Genomic DNA, 15706 nt, shown 5'->3' with positions numbered 1-15706 from the left:
TTTCCTTGCTTCCATAGATCCAACAACTATCTGAAGGGGCCAAGCTTCAGTGGCGAGTCCAGCCACATGGTAAGCTTTTCCATAAAAATAAAAGTAGAAATTCAATTAAGCGTGAAGTGGCCAATATGAAATTACCTTCAGTGCCAAAGAAGACACTGCAATTACTTCTAAACATCAGCATGGGCACCTTACTTGTGAAAATAAAAAATATAATGGCGAGAGTGGTTAAAACAGCCAGTAACATCACGATCAATGAAACCACAATGAGCTGGGGAGTTGTTCTCTACTACTAATAAACTCAAAGTTTTTTTTACAGAAAGCAAATCCCTGTTTGGAACGCAGCGCTTTGGAAAGTGCTTTCTGATGCATTTGGCAAATACAAATTATTATAAAGGGTAATTTGCTCCTACAGTTTTTATACTCTGCAGTTTGTATGTTTGATATTTAACACAGATATAATATATGTACATTATTTACGAGGTTAATTTAAAAAAAAATGTTATGTTCATTCTTAGTTTTCATTATTTAGCAGTAGGTGTGTTGTGTCCTTTTGCAGAAATTAAAATTATACAAAATAGATACATAAACATTTTTCCTTCTGACAAGCCTGTGAGCATTAAAGAGAACATCAGCGCCCTTTTGTGGCGCTAAAGGGAGCGGCAAACTATCTAGTGATCTCAACTTTACAGTTGCATTTTGGGTAATGTAGGCACCAGGTTTTGACAAGGTAGAAACGCGCATGGAATAAAAAAGATATTGCTGGTTCTGCTCCATCTAAAACTATAAAGGCTAAATTGGTGGAGTACTCTTAAGGCAACAAATAGAAACACTTGAGTTTTTTCTTTTCTTTAAGAATGACTTTATGTGCCCCCATAATATTGCATTACAAATGCTGATCATATTAATACAACAAGACAAGCTCAAATGAAAACCAAAAAGGCAATAATCAATAAAGAATAATAGGATTCTGTGTCACTGGTACCATCTGACCTGCAACACTGCTCACGACTGAATACCTAAACATGACGTTCATAAATATAGCTTGCATTGTTACGACACTTCTTTAATAATCCAGTGGTAATAATAATTACAAAACAGATTTATAGAGGCAGTGAAATAACTGGAGTTCATAACAGAAAATCCTACTGACCAGTGAACAATAAACTGACCTACATTATTTGTATGCACATTTTTAATATGTTTAAAACCATGAAATAGAGAATACAGCCTGGGTGAGCTGGCACTGAATATAACACCAGTCAAAGAGTAATGCCAACCTGAATTAAGTAGAGCAATGTCATTTCCCTACTGCTGTTTCCTGTATAAACAGCCGGGTACTCTCAGCACAGCATTACAATCATGTTGTTTTTTGTAGAAAGCAGATTTATACATAATAAGTAAACACTGAGAAGTCACAGACTTCCGAGATTTTAAAATATGTGGCTTCATCGTTACAGCAATGTTGCATTTAGATGGTAGAATCCGAAGAACCCTGCATGTTTCCTCTCTGAGCTACTGCGCTGAGAGGATAAATGCATCATACGCTATAAAACAAATTTAACAGAGAATTAGTGGCACAAACAGTGTGGCACACTTAGTGGTGTCAAAACATAATGCACTTGAATTGATTTTAAATTACTAAGTGTTTAGCAATTTCTACCCTAACCTTGAGTGCTGGAATATGTACTGGCCTTTTTATTATAATCAAAACATGTAAAAAAAAAATAAATAACTAACATATCTTCCAAAGGTTTGACTGTTAAAACTAAACGCATAAACCTTAATGTACTTGAGTAACACTTCTTGTTAATCCATGGACCTTTTTCCTTCTCACACACCTATCACCCGGACAATAGACACACACAAATATAGATGCATATTAGTAAAAACATCGCCTCCGTTTTATCAGTTCCCCCATTGAGCTGTCACTGGAAAATCCTCTGTGTGGCTATCAAATTCTCCAAATGCATGAGGGAAAATAAACCGGGCTTTCCTTACTTCATAGTGTAAGATTTACACTTGTACACCTTCCCTTTAGCATCCTTTTCTCCGGAGTAACCGACTACAGGTCTTTCTTGATCTCTGGCCGCTTCTCCTCTGTCTTGAACTCTGTTTGGTTGGGGATCAGCAGCTGCAGCAGGTCGCGCAGGGCTTTTCTGATTTGTGCACCAAACTTATGGGCTGACTGTGTGTGTGTGTGTGTGTGTGTGTGTGTGTGTGTGTGTGTGTGTGTGTGTGTGTGTGTGTGTGTGTGTGTGTGTGTGTGTGTGTGTGTGTGGTGGGAGGCGGGGGGAGAAAGACGGAATAAAGAATAAGGAGACTGGGAGAGAATTTTTTTTTGCTTCATTGAAAAAGGTTTCATGTCGTCTGCTTTCATCAACCTAATGGTTACAGAGATACACTTTATAAACTAATAACATCATAGTTGCCACATGTTGAGGAGTTAATTCTTTTCAACTTTTTCTATGGAGGATAATATTACTGCTTTTATTATACTCACAGTGTCTTTACATGAGATCTTGCACGCAATGTTGAAGCACAAGATGTTCTCTCCCAAAACAGAGTAGGACACCCCATAACCGTCATCAGCCACCTGAAAGAAATACAAGCAATATTTATACTTTTATGGCTGCTTAATGAGAATCAGAACCCAGAGCCACTTTCAAAAAGATGGGCCTACGTTGTTTGCTCAGGAATTATTAAAAGACAAATATGAAAAATATGTGCTTGTGCTTTTACAGTCTCAAGAATGCAAAAAGCATGGAATGGTTTTTCCTCAAAACTCAAACTGTGGACAGCCATTAAAAAGATAGTTTGGATTTTCTGAAGTGAGGGTAGTTAACAGTAGATGTTAGTCAGTAGATGTTAGATGTTAATCAGCAGTAAATGGCGGTAAACCAAGGGATTTGAGGCAGCGGTAGACCAGCAACCCCCGTGCCCTGCGAGGAAAAATTGTAAAATGTGGCTTTGAAAAAGAGCAGCTTCAGTTAGTAAAAATACACACTACAATGGAAAAATGGAAGTTTATTTCTGGCTTTCGAGTTTTGCCATAACTGTTGACATAACAGTTGAATGACTTTGTGAATGAAGCACTGACCGGTCCAAAGCCCCCTCCACAGCTGACGTACTCTGGGTGATTGACGAGGTCAAACATCTCCACATGCATTGGTGACTGACTGGTGGACAGCCGCCACGGCTCGGACTGCACCTGAAATACCCACAAGAAGCCGTGGCATCAATTTGTTGAAGTTGCTGCTGTACTGGCTCTGAATACTAATACTGAACCGGACAGACTGATGTCTGACTAAAAAAATCACAAAAGAAAATGAACCTCTTTCAAGAAAGGAGACTCCACTCCGAGGTATTTGGACATCACATAGAGGCAAAACAGGTGTCTGTCGATGCCAGCTCCGGTCATTGCCAAGCGGTATAAATGCTGGTGCTTTTCTGTCGCTTCGTGGAACAAACGCCTGCACACATCTGCTGCCTGGGGGAGAATGGCATGAGCAGCATTACTGATTGGCATTGCACATATTAGTGATAGACACTGCATGGTTTATGCAAGAGAAAAATGCAATAAACATAATCATTTGCAATGCTTATAGATTTTTTTTTTTATATTCACCTTTAGTAATTCTCTTTTAATTTCCTATTATGTTATCCACCAAAACGTTTCTTAAACTGTCCTTTACTTTACTGTACTTTGGAAATGAAGAGACAGTTTCCATGGTCTCACCTCTCCACCCTCCAGCGCCCGGATGAAGGCACTGCTCTCATTGCTACAGGAGCGAACAGTCTCTGTCCTGCCCTCCCTGAACAGACGCGTCATGGAGGCTTCGTACGTCAAACAGAATCTCCCCTGGTCCTGAAATAAATAAAAAAACTCACATGCAACAGATAACATAGGCAGTGCCAAATTGAATGCAGTCTGGCGCGCACACAAAGGCATGCTACTTCAGAAGGAAGGCTTACCCTGTAGTAGGCCAACTGAAGAGCCATCTGAATGAAGGCATCTGGACTGACTCGACACTTCTTGACCTTTCCTTTGCCAAAGTCTTGGAAGGAAAAAACGTGCAAGTCCACATCGCTAGCCAGGGCCTGGGCCACTGCTAGAGACTGGGAGATCTGCTCCTCACACTGGGACAGACACATCCAGACAGCTAACATAACAGGGCTGAGATACATATAACCATTGTGCTTTGGTTTCAAAAGATTGAGCCATGCTTTCATATTGTTCCAAATAACGAGTCAGCTTTTATCATCACGTTAGTCCTGTCCCTGGTGCTGACTGGCTAACCAGTCTTTATGCTAAGCTGGGCTACCCACACACTGGCTTTGCCTTCATATTAAGTCTTCAGACATGAGGTTGATATTGATCTTCTTATCTGACTCTTGCCAAGAAAACTTATATTTAAAATATTACATATTTCTTTAACAATACAGTGTTTCTCTAGAACATTATACTACATCCTTGAAAATGTGCATAATGCCAAACATCAGCTTTATTATGATAATTTGAGCAGCTGTTTTTCTAATTACATAACGTGGGTTTGTCACTATGTCAACTCTCACTTTGAAGGATGAAATGAACAAAATAAGATGTTTTACATGCTACAGTACCTATTTACAGTTACACATATCTAAATAGGAGTAATTGTGACCTTATAATTTTAGCATGAGCCTAACATGAATTATGATGTTTACAATACATGCCTCATTTCAAAACACACTCTTTTAATGCATGTATAAAAAGACAGTATAAGTTGTTGCGGATTTGAAAACCTGTGTGCTTTAGCTAAAGGAGAAAAGGAATCAAGGGAAATGTGTGAATGGAGAACTAACTTCTGGAGGGATTTCCCAGTTCAGCTTCTGTGGTCGTGGTAGTGATGAATCCACTTCTCCTTTGCAGTGACCCTCTGCATTGTAACCGAGCTGGAAACAGTCTGTGGACAAGGCGTGCTGGAAACAAACAACAATTTTAAGCGATTACCTCTCAGGACCAGATGACATCGGTGTGGAGCCTACTTTTCTTTCAGATTCCTTACCTGCCATAAGTGTGACACCACCGGGGCATCAGCCCACGAGTGCTCTGCGTTGATACCCATTTTTCCATTCTTGAAGTAAATGATTGTGAAGGACTTGTCAAACCACCTGCATGACAACCGAGATAAAGATTGAACAACATAACATTAAAAACTAGTTAACTTATCACATGTTCACGAGACGGTGATCAGTTAGATGTTAAATGACCTGTCGTAACATTTCCCATGCAACAAGGATTTGGCGTAGGAATCCAGACTGGCCGGGTCATCTGCCGTCACGCCGTCTTCGTCATCATCCAGGGACACAAAGAAGGACGCTTTCTCTATGCAGTCCAGGGAGCGTTTGTTGACCCCACTGCTGAAATACTTCCCCCTGGCTTTAGCCCATGGAATTCTGGGAAACATTTAAGAGAAAAATGATGACATTACATTTAGAGCAACGTTTTTAGTGGCTGATATTGGCCTATCACAGACATATCGGTATCCATTGTATTGGAGTATACGGTGGCGATAAGAAATCTATTTCTACAGAACATATAATGCAGAAATCAAGGCTTGGGGGTAATTTATTTTATTGCCTAGTAATTGTGTCATTGCCTAGTTCTTTATTTAAATGGTCAGCAATTGACTGATACTGAACACAGAATACTGATGTTTATTTAGCTCTTTATTTTAATTGTATCCTTTATTTTCTCTGTAGTTGGTCTTAGAATTGGATTATAAAAAATGTTATGCATAATGTATAATGTTATTTAATAAAGTTATTTGTTTAAGGAAGCAGCCTTCTGAGTATTTTTGCAAAGTTATTTTGGTGAAAAATCGGTGCACAAACCACATAGAAAAGGTCTTTTTTAATTTTAGCTTAAAAATACTCTACATAGTGCGCCATTTTGATAAATCTGTGAATTCCCCCCCCCTAAAATCAAAAACCCAACTCGGGCTCTAATACATTGAGGATGTACTGTCCTTGTGATTTGAACACTGGTGGTTTGTCAAACTGACCTGTCTCCAGCGGTCAGGGCCCCCAGTTTGGCCTCTCCTTTGGAAGGAGGTGAAGGGTCATCAAGGATCCTCTGAATTTGGAATTCGATCTCCCTGGGCGACAGGAGTCTGCCTGCCTGGTACACCCTTAGACGAAAGTAGCGACCCCTGTGGTATACCGCTATGTAGTCACTGTCCTGCCAATGTTGCACCGTGTCTTTGCATGTAAAAGAAAAAAAAAGGAAATATTTAGTTAATTGAGTCAAAAAAACATACAAAACATCAGAGATGATGCACTTAATTTAGGAAGTTATGTGCCTTGTGCTTACGTTTATTTAAAACCTCTGCATTGTGTCTGTCCTACTGGCAAGGGTTGTTCTCACATTAATGTCATTCATATTTAGCAATGCATTCATTTACTCAGTAGGGGATTTGAGGCAGGATGCCACCCCCCTTGTTAGCAAAATGACCAAAATGCCTTCCATCCCTCTCCATCCCCTAGAAATAGAGAGCACCAGAGCAGAGGGGTGGTTGTTTGTGAAAGTTAGAACCTTTGGCCCCGACCATGGCTCTGAAATATCAGTAGCCTTATCGAGTGTTGATAAATCCATGGCGCTGTCTATGGTGCTGAAGTAGCAGACATATTTGAAAATGCAACTTTCTCTCTGAGTCTTTTTTCAGTTTTGTCGCGGATATATGATACTGTCCAAACTATATAGCTTTCTATATAGTTTAGATAACACGGATAGCTGAAGGCCGACTTAAATGAAAAAATGAAGAAATACAGTGCTGAAGAAGGCATGCCTGAGCAAAGGAAAGCAAGGGTGTTTCTTTTTATTGTTGTTTCTAATTTGAAATGATTAATAGGGTGACTATCAAGATATTGGCTCATTAACATAATGAACAAGGAACATTTACTATATATGAGACAGGGCTATATCTTCATTTAAAACTTTTAATTATACACCGTAAAAAAAGTTTTTTTAAGATCTAAAACTAGGATTGAGCCAGTTGTGTAAAAGTATTAATACTACCTGTTAGTGTTCCAGGGATTCGACAAGTGTCAAACATCCTCTCAAATTGATAGGAACAGCAAGGAACTGCAGACCTCAACAATAACTGAGCAGGATAAAGGATGGGAACAGTGCAAAAAGATAGCGAGGGAGAGAAAGAGAGAATACAAAAAGGACGATAAAAAGTGGATGGAAATAGAAAGAGAACCAGGGAGGGAAGGAAAGAAGGAAGGAAAAGATGAGAAAACAAAATGTGTGGGCAGAAGAAAATAGACATTAGTTGAAGACAGACCCGTTCCAGAAACCCAGACAGACCTGTGATGAGACCAGAAGGCGAGATGAGACAGATGAGAGATGACAGAATAGCCTGTACAGCAGACATACTGTATTATGACTCAGTGAATCACCGCGCCTTTGTTTCTAGAGACCATACACACACATTAACAGTCTTTCACACGGTTTTCTATCCCACGCTTACACTCCAGACAGCTCAGACACCTGCAGTTTGCCTCATTATCTCTGAAGCAGAGCTGTGTTAGCATTTCTCACTTGCTGAAGCTATAACATTCAGCACTGAGTGAATATTCATGTTGCCACAGCATGTGTCTATGTGCGTTTGCATGTCAGTCTCTTTACCCGTCTCCTCTCCAGGAATGCGTGTGCTGTTGAAAAGCCTCTCACACTGAGCTGAACACAGAGGAATGACAGTGCCTGGTATACGGTTCTGGGAAATGGAGAGGACGGAGGCAAGGACAGGAGGAGAGCAGTGGAGGGAACATAGAGTCAAGCGAAAAGAGAGAGTTTTTTTTTTTTTTTAGAGAGAGTCGAAACGAGGGTAGTAAATAAAGAGAAATCAAGCGAGCGAAAGAGGTGGAAAGGGTGGAGATGAGCATGGTATGAGAACATGAGGGAAGTGTCTTCACATAAACATTAAAAAGGAGAGATCCACACGGTACCATACCATCAACAGTCAAGACACACAAACAGCAATGAATAGATGTCACTCACACAGTTTCTATTGTAATCATTTACCAGTACATAATATGTTCAGGTTCCACAAAGAAATTTGTCTCATCATTTTGAGAACTTTGATCAACAAATTTGTTGCCATAGCAAAGAGACATAAATAATAAACGCCTTCGTGGGGCAGTCGGGTTGGCTGGTGGTTAACTCACAGGTTTAAGCTCTTCTTTGTTGAGTTTGCGGCGGTATAGGAAGAATGCGTGAAGGCTGTTGCCCGCCCTGGCTGCCTGGATGGGTGTGGGCGTCACATACATGAAGTCCTGGGGAGAGAACGCAGGATGAGACAGGAAGTCAGGAGTGGGTTGCTATTTTCCAAACATAATGGTCCACCTGGGATTACAGAATCAAGATCCACGTTCTGCTTGGAGAGTTTGGGTCAAGTGTGTATGAGTAACAATCCTTTTACATCAGTTATTATCGCTATGGTTCTTTAAATCAAAATAATAAAGGATTTTAACGTGCTTGAGAAAATAGTTTGTCCAATAGTTTTTTCTAGAAGTCATACCTAAAAAACAACATTCACATTCATATTACTGTATGTGTTAAGATGTATGCAGATACTGAGCGCTGTTGACAAAGAACATATATCAAGAACATATTTTGACTTTTCCAGGAGCATTCAAAAAAGGTAAAAAACTATGACAAGCAGTAACACACAATTATTTGTTCTCTCCGTTTGACAAACAAACAACGCCCACAAATTATTCCCAGAAATAATCCCCAAATATCTCAAAAGTCATAAAATAGAATGAAGTAACCTTGAAGGCCTGGTACAGTCAACATGTCCACCATCAAACAGAGTTAAACATAACACCATGTCAGACTGGAAATTTCTGAGAATGAAAAGCTTTTCCTACCATGCCAAAATAGTTACTGTTGACCATTATTGGGCCACGTCCACGTAGATAGACATATTCCTCCCACCAGTCACTTACCTGAAAACAAACACACAATAAAATCTTTTAAAACAGAGCTAATACTAAATACTGCCAACTGGCAGTCACTTACATATTCAGACAGGTTAAATAATTTAATTCCAAAGAACCTCACGAATATATACATTGTTAATGGAATTTTGCATTTCCTTTGGCCTGCTTTGCTTTGAACGGTTATGTGATGTTTGAAGTAGCCACACTCAATTAGAGCATTGTAGTCAACCACTTACGTAGTTGGTGGACCAGAGAGCTTTGAGTTTGAGGTACCACTGCAGGCGGTTGCCGAGGCTGCTCTCAAACTCTGCCGCCAGCTTGGTCATGTGTTCATACTCCCTATCATCCATCAGCGGACGCACTGATTCCAGGTGCTAAACAGAAGTGATGCGTAAGAATGACAAAAAGAATAAGCAACATTCAGCAGAACTAAAATGACCACCAGATTACCTCAAAAACGATTTGTAATGGTATGTGGAAGACTACTACCATAACAACTAACTGCTGATAGAACAACAAATCTAGCTCTTCTCATCTGTCAAATACATCTTAATTTAGAAGGGTAGATACCAGGCATTTTTATACATTTCTTATCTTGTTTGCAGCCAAAATGAGAAAACAACAGAAGAAATGTGGTTCAACAGAGGAAGGAAATGGGAGAAAGTGATTCATATGTTTCCTGCTCAGTAATCAGCGTGTTGTCATTTCCTCTGCTTCATGTGACGCCTCACCCTCTTGACTGTGTCCTTGATGGCAGGCACAGGCAGGTTTGGCAACGAACCCTGGTAGCTGTAGAGCAGAGGCTTTCTGCCAGAGAAGATCCGCACTAGAGCCTGGCATAGAAACAAACACACTCCAAATATTAGAGTGAGGACATGCTAGGATGCTAGAATTATTTTGTAGTAGTATTGTAGAATATCATAACAATCAGATTACATTTAGATACAATTAGAGAGGCTGTTTAACCCCAAATCAAAAAATGTTCCGCTTATCTGTAGTGCTGTTTATCAGTCTACATTGCTTTGATGTGAGTTGCCAAGTGTTGGAGAGAACAGTCAGATATGACCAGGTTGCTCAAGGTGATCATAGACCTGGTTGGGAGCAGTTTACGGCATCGACTATTTGCTTTCTAACATAGTTCTTCATAAAACTGCTCACAACTAGGTGAATTTCCTTGAGTAACCAGGTCATGATTTCTAGAAAGAGACATTGCTGTTGAGTTTTTAAAATGTATTTTTGTTGCTGCTATGAGCACCACAAGCCGAGTGCCATCTAGTTCTAATCTATTCGTGAGAAGGGAGACATCAATATCTCTAACACTGGGCGACTCACACCAAAACCATCTAGTTTGATAAATAGTATAATATTAGTATTTTAGATTTGGGGGTGAACAGTCCCTTTAAAGGTGATTAGATGATTTGTCGTAGGTTGACACCTTTTCCTTTTATTTATCCCTTTTCTTGCAGCATAAAACACAAACATGTTGTAGTATGGGAGGAAATAAAAAAGGATGTTGCTACTCTTAAAAACATTAGGAAACATTACATTGTACTAATTGTATTTTTAACAACAGTATATAACATACCAAAGATCACAGAACTTAAGGAAAGTAAAAGTTATGGTTAGTTTATGGTGCCAAGTGGAAAAGGTGTGAAACAACACTGACCACCCAGACTTTGGTGGTGGTGGACATCTTGCCGTGCTTCTCGAACATCCAGCGGTGATAGGAGAGCAGCTTCTTGAGGCACATGCGCATGGTGAAGATGAGCAAGAGCCATAGCATGGTACTGAAAAGCACTGCTGACACCAACGTCTGGAACTGGGTGCTCATAGACTGGCTGCAAATGGTGAGAGAAGGTGGACAGATTGATAAGAGGGGAAAAAGGGAGGAAAAAATGACAGGAAGTGAAATAGTCAAAGTAAAATAGAACGAGAAGCAGGACGAAAGGGAACAAGGATTGATGGAAAGAAAAACTACATTTAAAGATTTAAACTACAAGAGCTAGCTGTTTCACAATGGCAATATCAAGCAAGGAAATCTCTAATTAATTTGTTCCCTTTTCCAAACCAATGGGTGACCAATATACATTCACTTAAACTCTAAATCTGTTTTTTTGTGAATGGAACAATGGATAGAAGAAAGAAAAAGAACAGGAGAACATTGTCAAGATGAGGCAAAAATAAACTATATATATTAGAGAAGACAATGAAAAGGAAGAATGGGACGGGTAAGGCCTAATTAAACCACTCTATACATCTATACATACCCTGCACCCATCTCTGTGACACAATGTACAACCAGGGAAAAGAAATGTTTAGTGTGTGCGGAGGGTGTCTGGCAAATCAAAAGATTAATCGTTAACTTTAACAAATTTCATGGAGTCACGAGATGCGTTACCTGACTGGCAGGTGCTCCTGTATCTTGGCTATGAGTCCCATGGAGGGGTCGGAGCGTGTGTACATAGTAGCCAGGATTGCTATGACCACAAAAAGCCAGGAGGAAGGACTGGCAGGATATACCCCCGTTATCACGCTGTTCTGTTAGCATGAGACAAGAGAGACTGATTTCAAATCCCATTCTTCCTGTTCACAAATCAGCACACTGACAATGGCTCAGTATCAAGATAATTCATTCATGATCACACTGAAATAATACATGTCATGTAAAAAAACAACTTTTCTCTGTTTATTCTTGCAAAGGAGCAAGCTACAAACCCGCAAATTAAGAAGAATGAGCAGAAAATGAACAAAAACACCACAACCGTCGTACGGACAGGCCAACGGAATAGAATTTAGCTCTGACACATGATGTAAGTGCAGACGTGAAGAGAGGAGGACACGCAGTAAGAACAAGGATGAAGAGGCACGTATGTGATTATCATAGACAGTTTTAAGGACACAGACAACAAATGTGACAGCCAGAATGAAGATACCTTGAGTCCGATTATACGCTTCTTCCACGAGCGCACACCGGAGAGGTAGATCTCAGTGAGGGCCTGGTGGGACAGCTGCAGGTCAATGCCCTCTCGCGTGACCGTGAACTGGAAGGCCACCGCCTGGTGGGCTTCCGCCATGATGCCTGTGCATGAAGAGAGAGAGATTTAAATTTATGCCACATTTCCACTACATGGTACGGCACGGCCCACCTAACTTGACTCATTTGTTTTGGGTTTTCTTTAAGTGAAACTTAGGAATCAGGATAGTACCTGGTCCTTTCTTTGTCCCCACCTCGGTCGAGATTCCAACCGAGCTGACCAGATATGAGAAGGTGGAGTTAAAACACTGCAGACCACTGATTTGTCACAGAGAACCGTTCCTACTGTGGCTGGACGTCCTGCACAAATTCTTTAACAGCCAAGCTACCGTCAAAAGGGGCCGCAATTTCTTTGGTTCTCTCACCCCAGAGTTTAAAAAAAATAGCAGTCTGCAAAACTATGCCGTACACTTTGCTGAACAATTGACAAAGTGTAGACATTGTTGCCCGTGAAAGGGTCCAGCGAGTCTGGAATGAGGTCAAAGCAGTTCTATGTGGCATCGCTACGGCAATCAATTGAGAATCCCACCTACACTGAGGGGGTTCTATCTGCAGGGACCAGAACTCCAGGACCCCAGGTTACGACCCAGAGAACTGCCGGAAAACTGTCAACGAAAAGGAACAACGTAAACAGCCAAAAGGAACATTATGCTTTGTGAATTGTATTAAAAATCCAACTGATGGGAAAGGTGGTTACAAGTGCTATGAAGAAACAACAGAACAGAAGATTTATCCCCCCCAAAAAAAGACGATAAATTGCACAATTTGCGCATTCGTGCCGTGCCAAACACATCCATTTCCTGCATGGGCATTTTAAACAGAAGCTTAGAAAGAGACATTATTTACGAGTCCTTTCAAGTCAACTTGAAACTTTAATAGGACAACGATGACTGACTGCTGATGGGATTTGGAATGTTTGTTTAATACAATAATTGCTTCTCTTCACAAAGGGAATTGATTTTCCTCCAGAAATAGGCTATGGACAATGCCCTGAGGTTGAGTCACAGTGACACCGGCCTGCACCCCCATGGAGGCCACGCTCTGACTGTGTATGTCTAAAAATGACACACACACACACACACACACACACACACACACACACACACACACACACACACACACACACACACACACACACACACACACACACACACACACACACACACACACACACACACACACACACACACACACACACACACACACACACACACACACACACACACAAACAATTCCCACATCGTCCGCAGGTCCCACTGAGCTTCTGCTCTTTAGCTCAGATCTGGCAGATACAGCCGTGCCTGTTCCAAGGACTAACAGCAGTACATTTCAGCCCATTTCTTTCAGCGCTAACACACCAGCTCACATTAGTGCTGACTGCCCACACATCCAAGGAGCCACATTATGGAATGCTGGTCCACTGGAATAAATGTTTTGCGAGCACAATCTACAGTGGCAGTGTAGTAATCCTAAACATCTCCGCAACTTTGATTCCCAATTCCCTTAGAGCTCCTGTCTATAAAGCTGTGTTCTAAAAAATACTGCCAGCCCATGATACAGCTTTAAAATTATATTCTTGATAGGGCTACAGCTATAGAATAATGGAATAGAGTAATTAATAAGGAAAATTGGCTATGAATAGTACAGTCTGTTCAAAGATGTTACAGTTTGAAGGCAAACAACAACTTGCTATGTAAAGATATGGTGGAGTACTGACGTCCTGGGCATGAGCAAGTCCCACTCCCTCTGTCTGTGTTGTAATCCAAGTTTCTGTGTTCCTTGTTTTCATGTTGCATGAGGCCATGTAATAACGTTTTTCTGAAAAGCTGACACAACCCTTTACCTGCTTGACGTGAGGACTAAACAACTTTTTATTTTGAATTTTGGAAAACTGCCAGACAGAAATCAAGCCGATCAAGATTGAACAGTGGGTCCAGAGCAGGAAGAGGAACAAGGGGGCAGGGGCAGTGTGTGTAAACTAGGTGAAAGAAAAACATATAAGGCTTTAGAAAATACAAACAAACTAAATTTCACATTTATATCTCTTGTGCTATTGTTTGACTGCAACTTTAGTCTATGGTAGGTTTGTTTTGTGGCCTAAAGCGGTAATAGCAACAGATGTATTCTCAGCTCTGCTACTCAATACCAAGATGTGTGACATGTATGTTAATACTAGAATTGACTGTATTTTCCAGTTTGTAATTTGATTTTATATGTTTACTCAATGGCTCCGTGTTACAGTAATGGTTGTCCCCAGGCATTTCTTGTTGTTCCTAAAACATGCCTCATTACTTAAGGTGACTTTCAGCCTTCACTGTTTAGCACTTCACTGTAGAGCTTCCTATATATGAATCTCGAGCTAAATAACTATCACCTTTTAAATAACTTCATCCAACTCTATAACACTTTAAGATCTGCTAGGCTTTAATCTGGTTTACCGAAAAACGTAAAAACTTTAGTGTTAGAGAACTATTCATAAGTAAAGTTATTGTCCTTCAGTGGAGGAATTCAGAGTCTGTAAATTCAACGTTACACAGCTACATATTGAGTGGATTATCATGTTGAGAAGTAACATTAAAGCCACTGTAAGCCATTTCCTTATGTATTGTCAGTGTTTTCTGAGACAGGGCTGGGAACAGTTGGTCACTATTCAATGTTTAACAAGCAGAAAACCTCTGACTGCCATTAGCTAGCTACTTAACTCTATAGAGAAACATTAACTAGTTAAGCCATGCACTGACTGTCCCACTGACTATAAGGTATGCAGTCGGACTACTTCCAAAACGTTGCTAAATCAACAAACAATTATACAAACAACGTTAACATTCAAGATGCCCCTCTAGTGCTTTCAGCCAAAATAGCCCCAAATAAAGAGCAGACAGGAAATTGGGGGGGATGTCATTTTAGCTAGATAACACTACTGGAACCTTACATCTTAGTAAAGAAATGACGCTTAGCAAGGTCCTGTTTACAAAGTAAAATGTAATTTAGCAGGAGTAGCTATCAGTATTATCAATCAGCTTTACGTAGTTAGTCAACGTATTGTTACTAATATTTAACGTATTTTTGGTATATCTGAAAGCTGCACACTAATGTTAGCTTTTCTGCTACAAATACATCTTTAACTGTCTATGGTTGATGCACGTTAACACTAGCTGACGTTTTAACTAGCTAGCTAGCTAACTGCTAGTCGAGCGCCCAGCTAGTAGTAGTGAGCTAACGTTAGGCACTAACAGATGCTGATGGGGCTTCTTAACGTTTATGGAAAGATGCGACTGTGTGTATCTTCATTGTGACGCACTACAACATTGTCATAACCCTGTTAACGTACCTGTTGTTTACGAAATTCCCAGGATCCAGATTAGCAGGAAAACGACTAACTTCTGACGACGACCAAGCTCCAGTGTCTTTTGCTGTGGTGTCGGCCGTCTCCACTCAACAACTGTACTACAGATGCTGCGCTCTCCTGGATGGAGCTAATGCCGCCTTCAGCGACTGTCGGAAATGTCGCAATCGCGCAGTGGCAGTGAGTTGTGTCAATGCCTGAGCTGTTACGTTTGAGAGGGGGAGAGAAGATTAAGGTGTGACAATGTTTCAACGTCTGACTGTCGTATACTTTAAATAAAACCCATTAAGAAATAATTATTCAGAGAAACTATTCTTGCACATTTCTCGTCCTGACAG

General features: G+C 40.5%; 1 protein-coding gene across 3 annotated transcripts; it reads right to left on the bottom strand.

The window, feature by feature from the left end:
* Nucleotides 1-850: 850 nt before the first annotated feature.
* Nucleotides 851-15547, bottom strand: LOC117936588 (carnitine O-palmitoyltransferase 1, liver isoform-like). Of its 3 annotated transcripts, none has more exons than XM_034859783.1 (19): nucleotides 15354-15547; nucleotides 11922-12067; nucleotides 11387-11526; nucleotides 10655-10826; nucleotides 9720-9821; nucleotides 9225-9362; nucleotides 8917-8994; nucleotides 8212-8319; nucleotides 7673-7760; nucleotides 6045-6240; nucleotides 5251-5436; nucleotides 5046-5151; nucleotides 4843-4959; nucleotides 3973-4137; nucleotides 3737-3865; nucleotides 3332-3487; nucleotides 3098-3208; nucleotides 2501-2593; nucleotides 851-2185 (listed from the first exon to the last, which is right to left on the bottom strand). In XM_034859783.1, exons 2-19 carry the CDS (start codon nucleotides 12060-12062, stop codon nucleotides 2063-2065), a joined length of 2349 nt encoding a protein of 782 aa, XP_034715674.1. In that variant the 5' UTR covers nucleotides 12063-12067; nucleotides 15354-15547; the 3' UTR covers nucleotides 851-2062. The 3 variants fall into 3 exon arrangements, with proteins under 3 accessions (XP_034715674.1, XP_034715673.1, XP_034715675.1); XM_034859782.1 differs by having other exon boundaries at nucleotides 11922-12071; nucleotides 15355-15539; XM_034859784.1 differs by lacking the exon at nucleotides 7673-7760 and adding an exon at nucleotides 7058-7142 and having other exon boundaries at nucleotides 11922-12071; nucleotides 15355-15539.
* Between the last annotated feature and the right edge of the window lie 159 nt (nucleotides 15548-15706).

The sequence above is a fragment of the Etheostoma cragini genome, chromosome 21, assembly GCF_013103735.1.
Source record: "Etheostoma cragini isolate CJK2018 chromosome 21, CSU_Ecrag_1.0, whole genome shotgun sequence".
Lineage (NCBI taxonomy): Eukaryota > Metazoa > Chordata > Actinopteri > Perciformes > Percidae > Etheostoma > Etheostoma cragini.
This window is presented reverse-complemented; position numbering and strand designations above follow the sequence as displayed.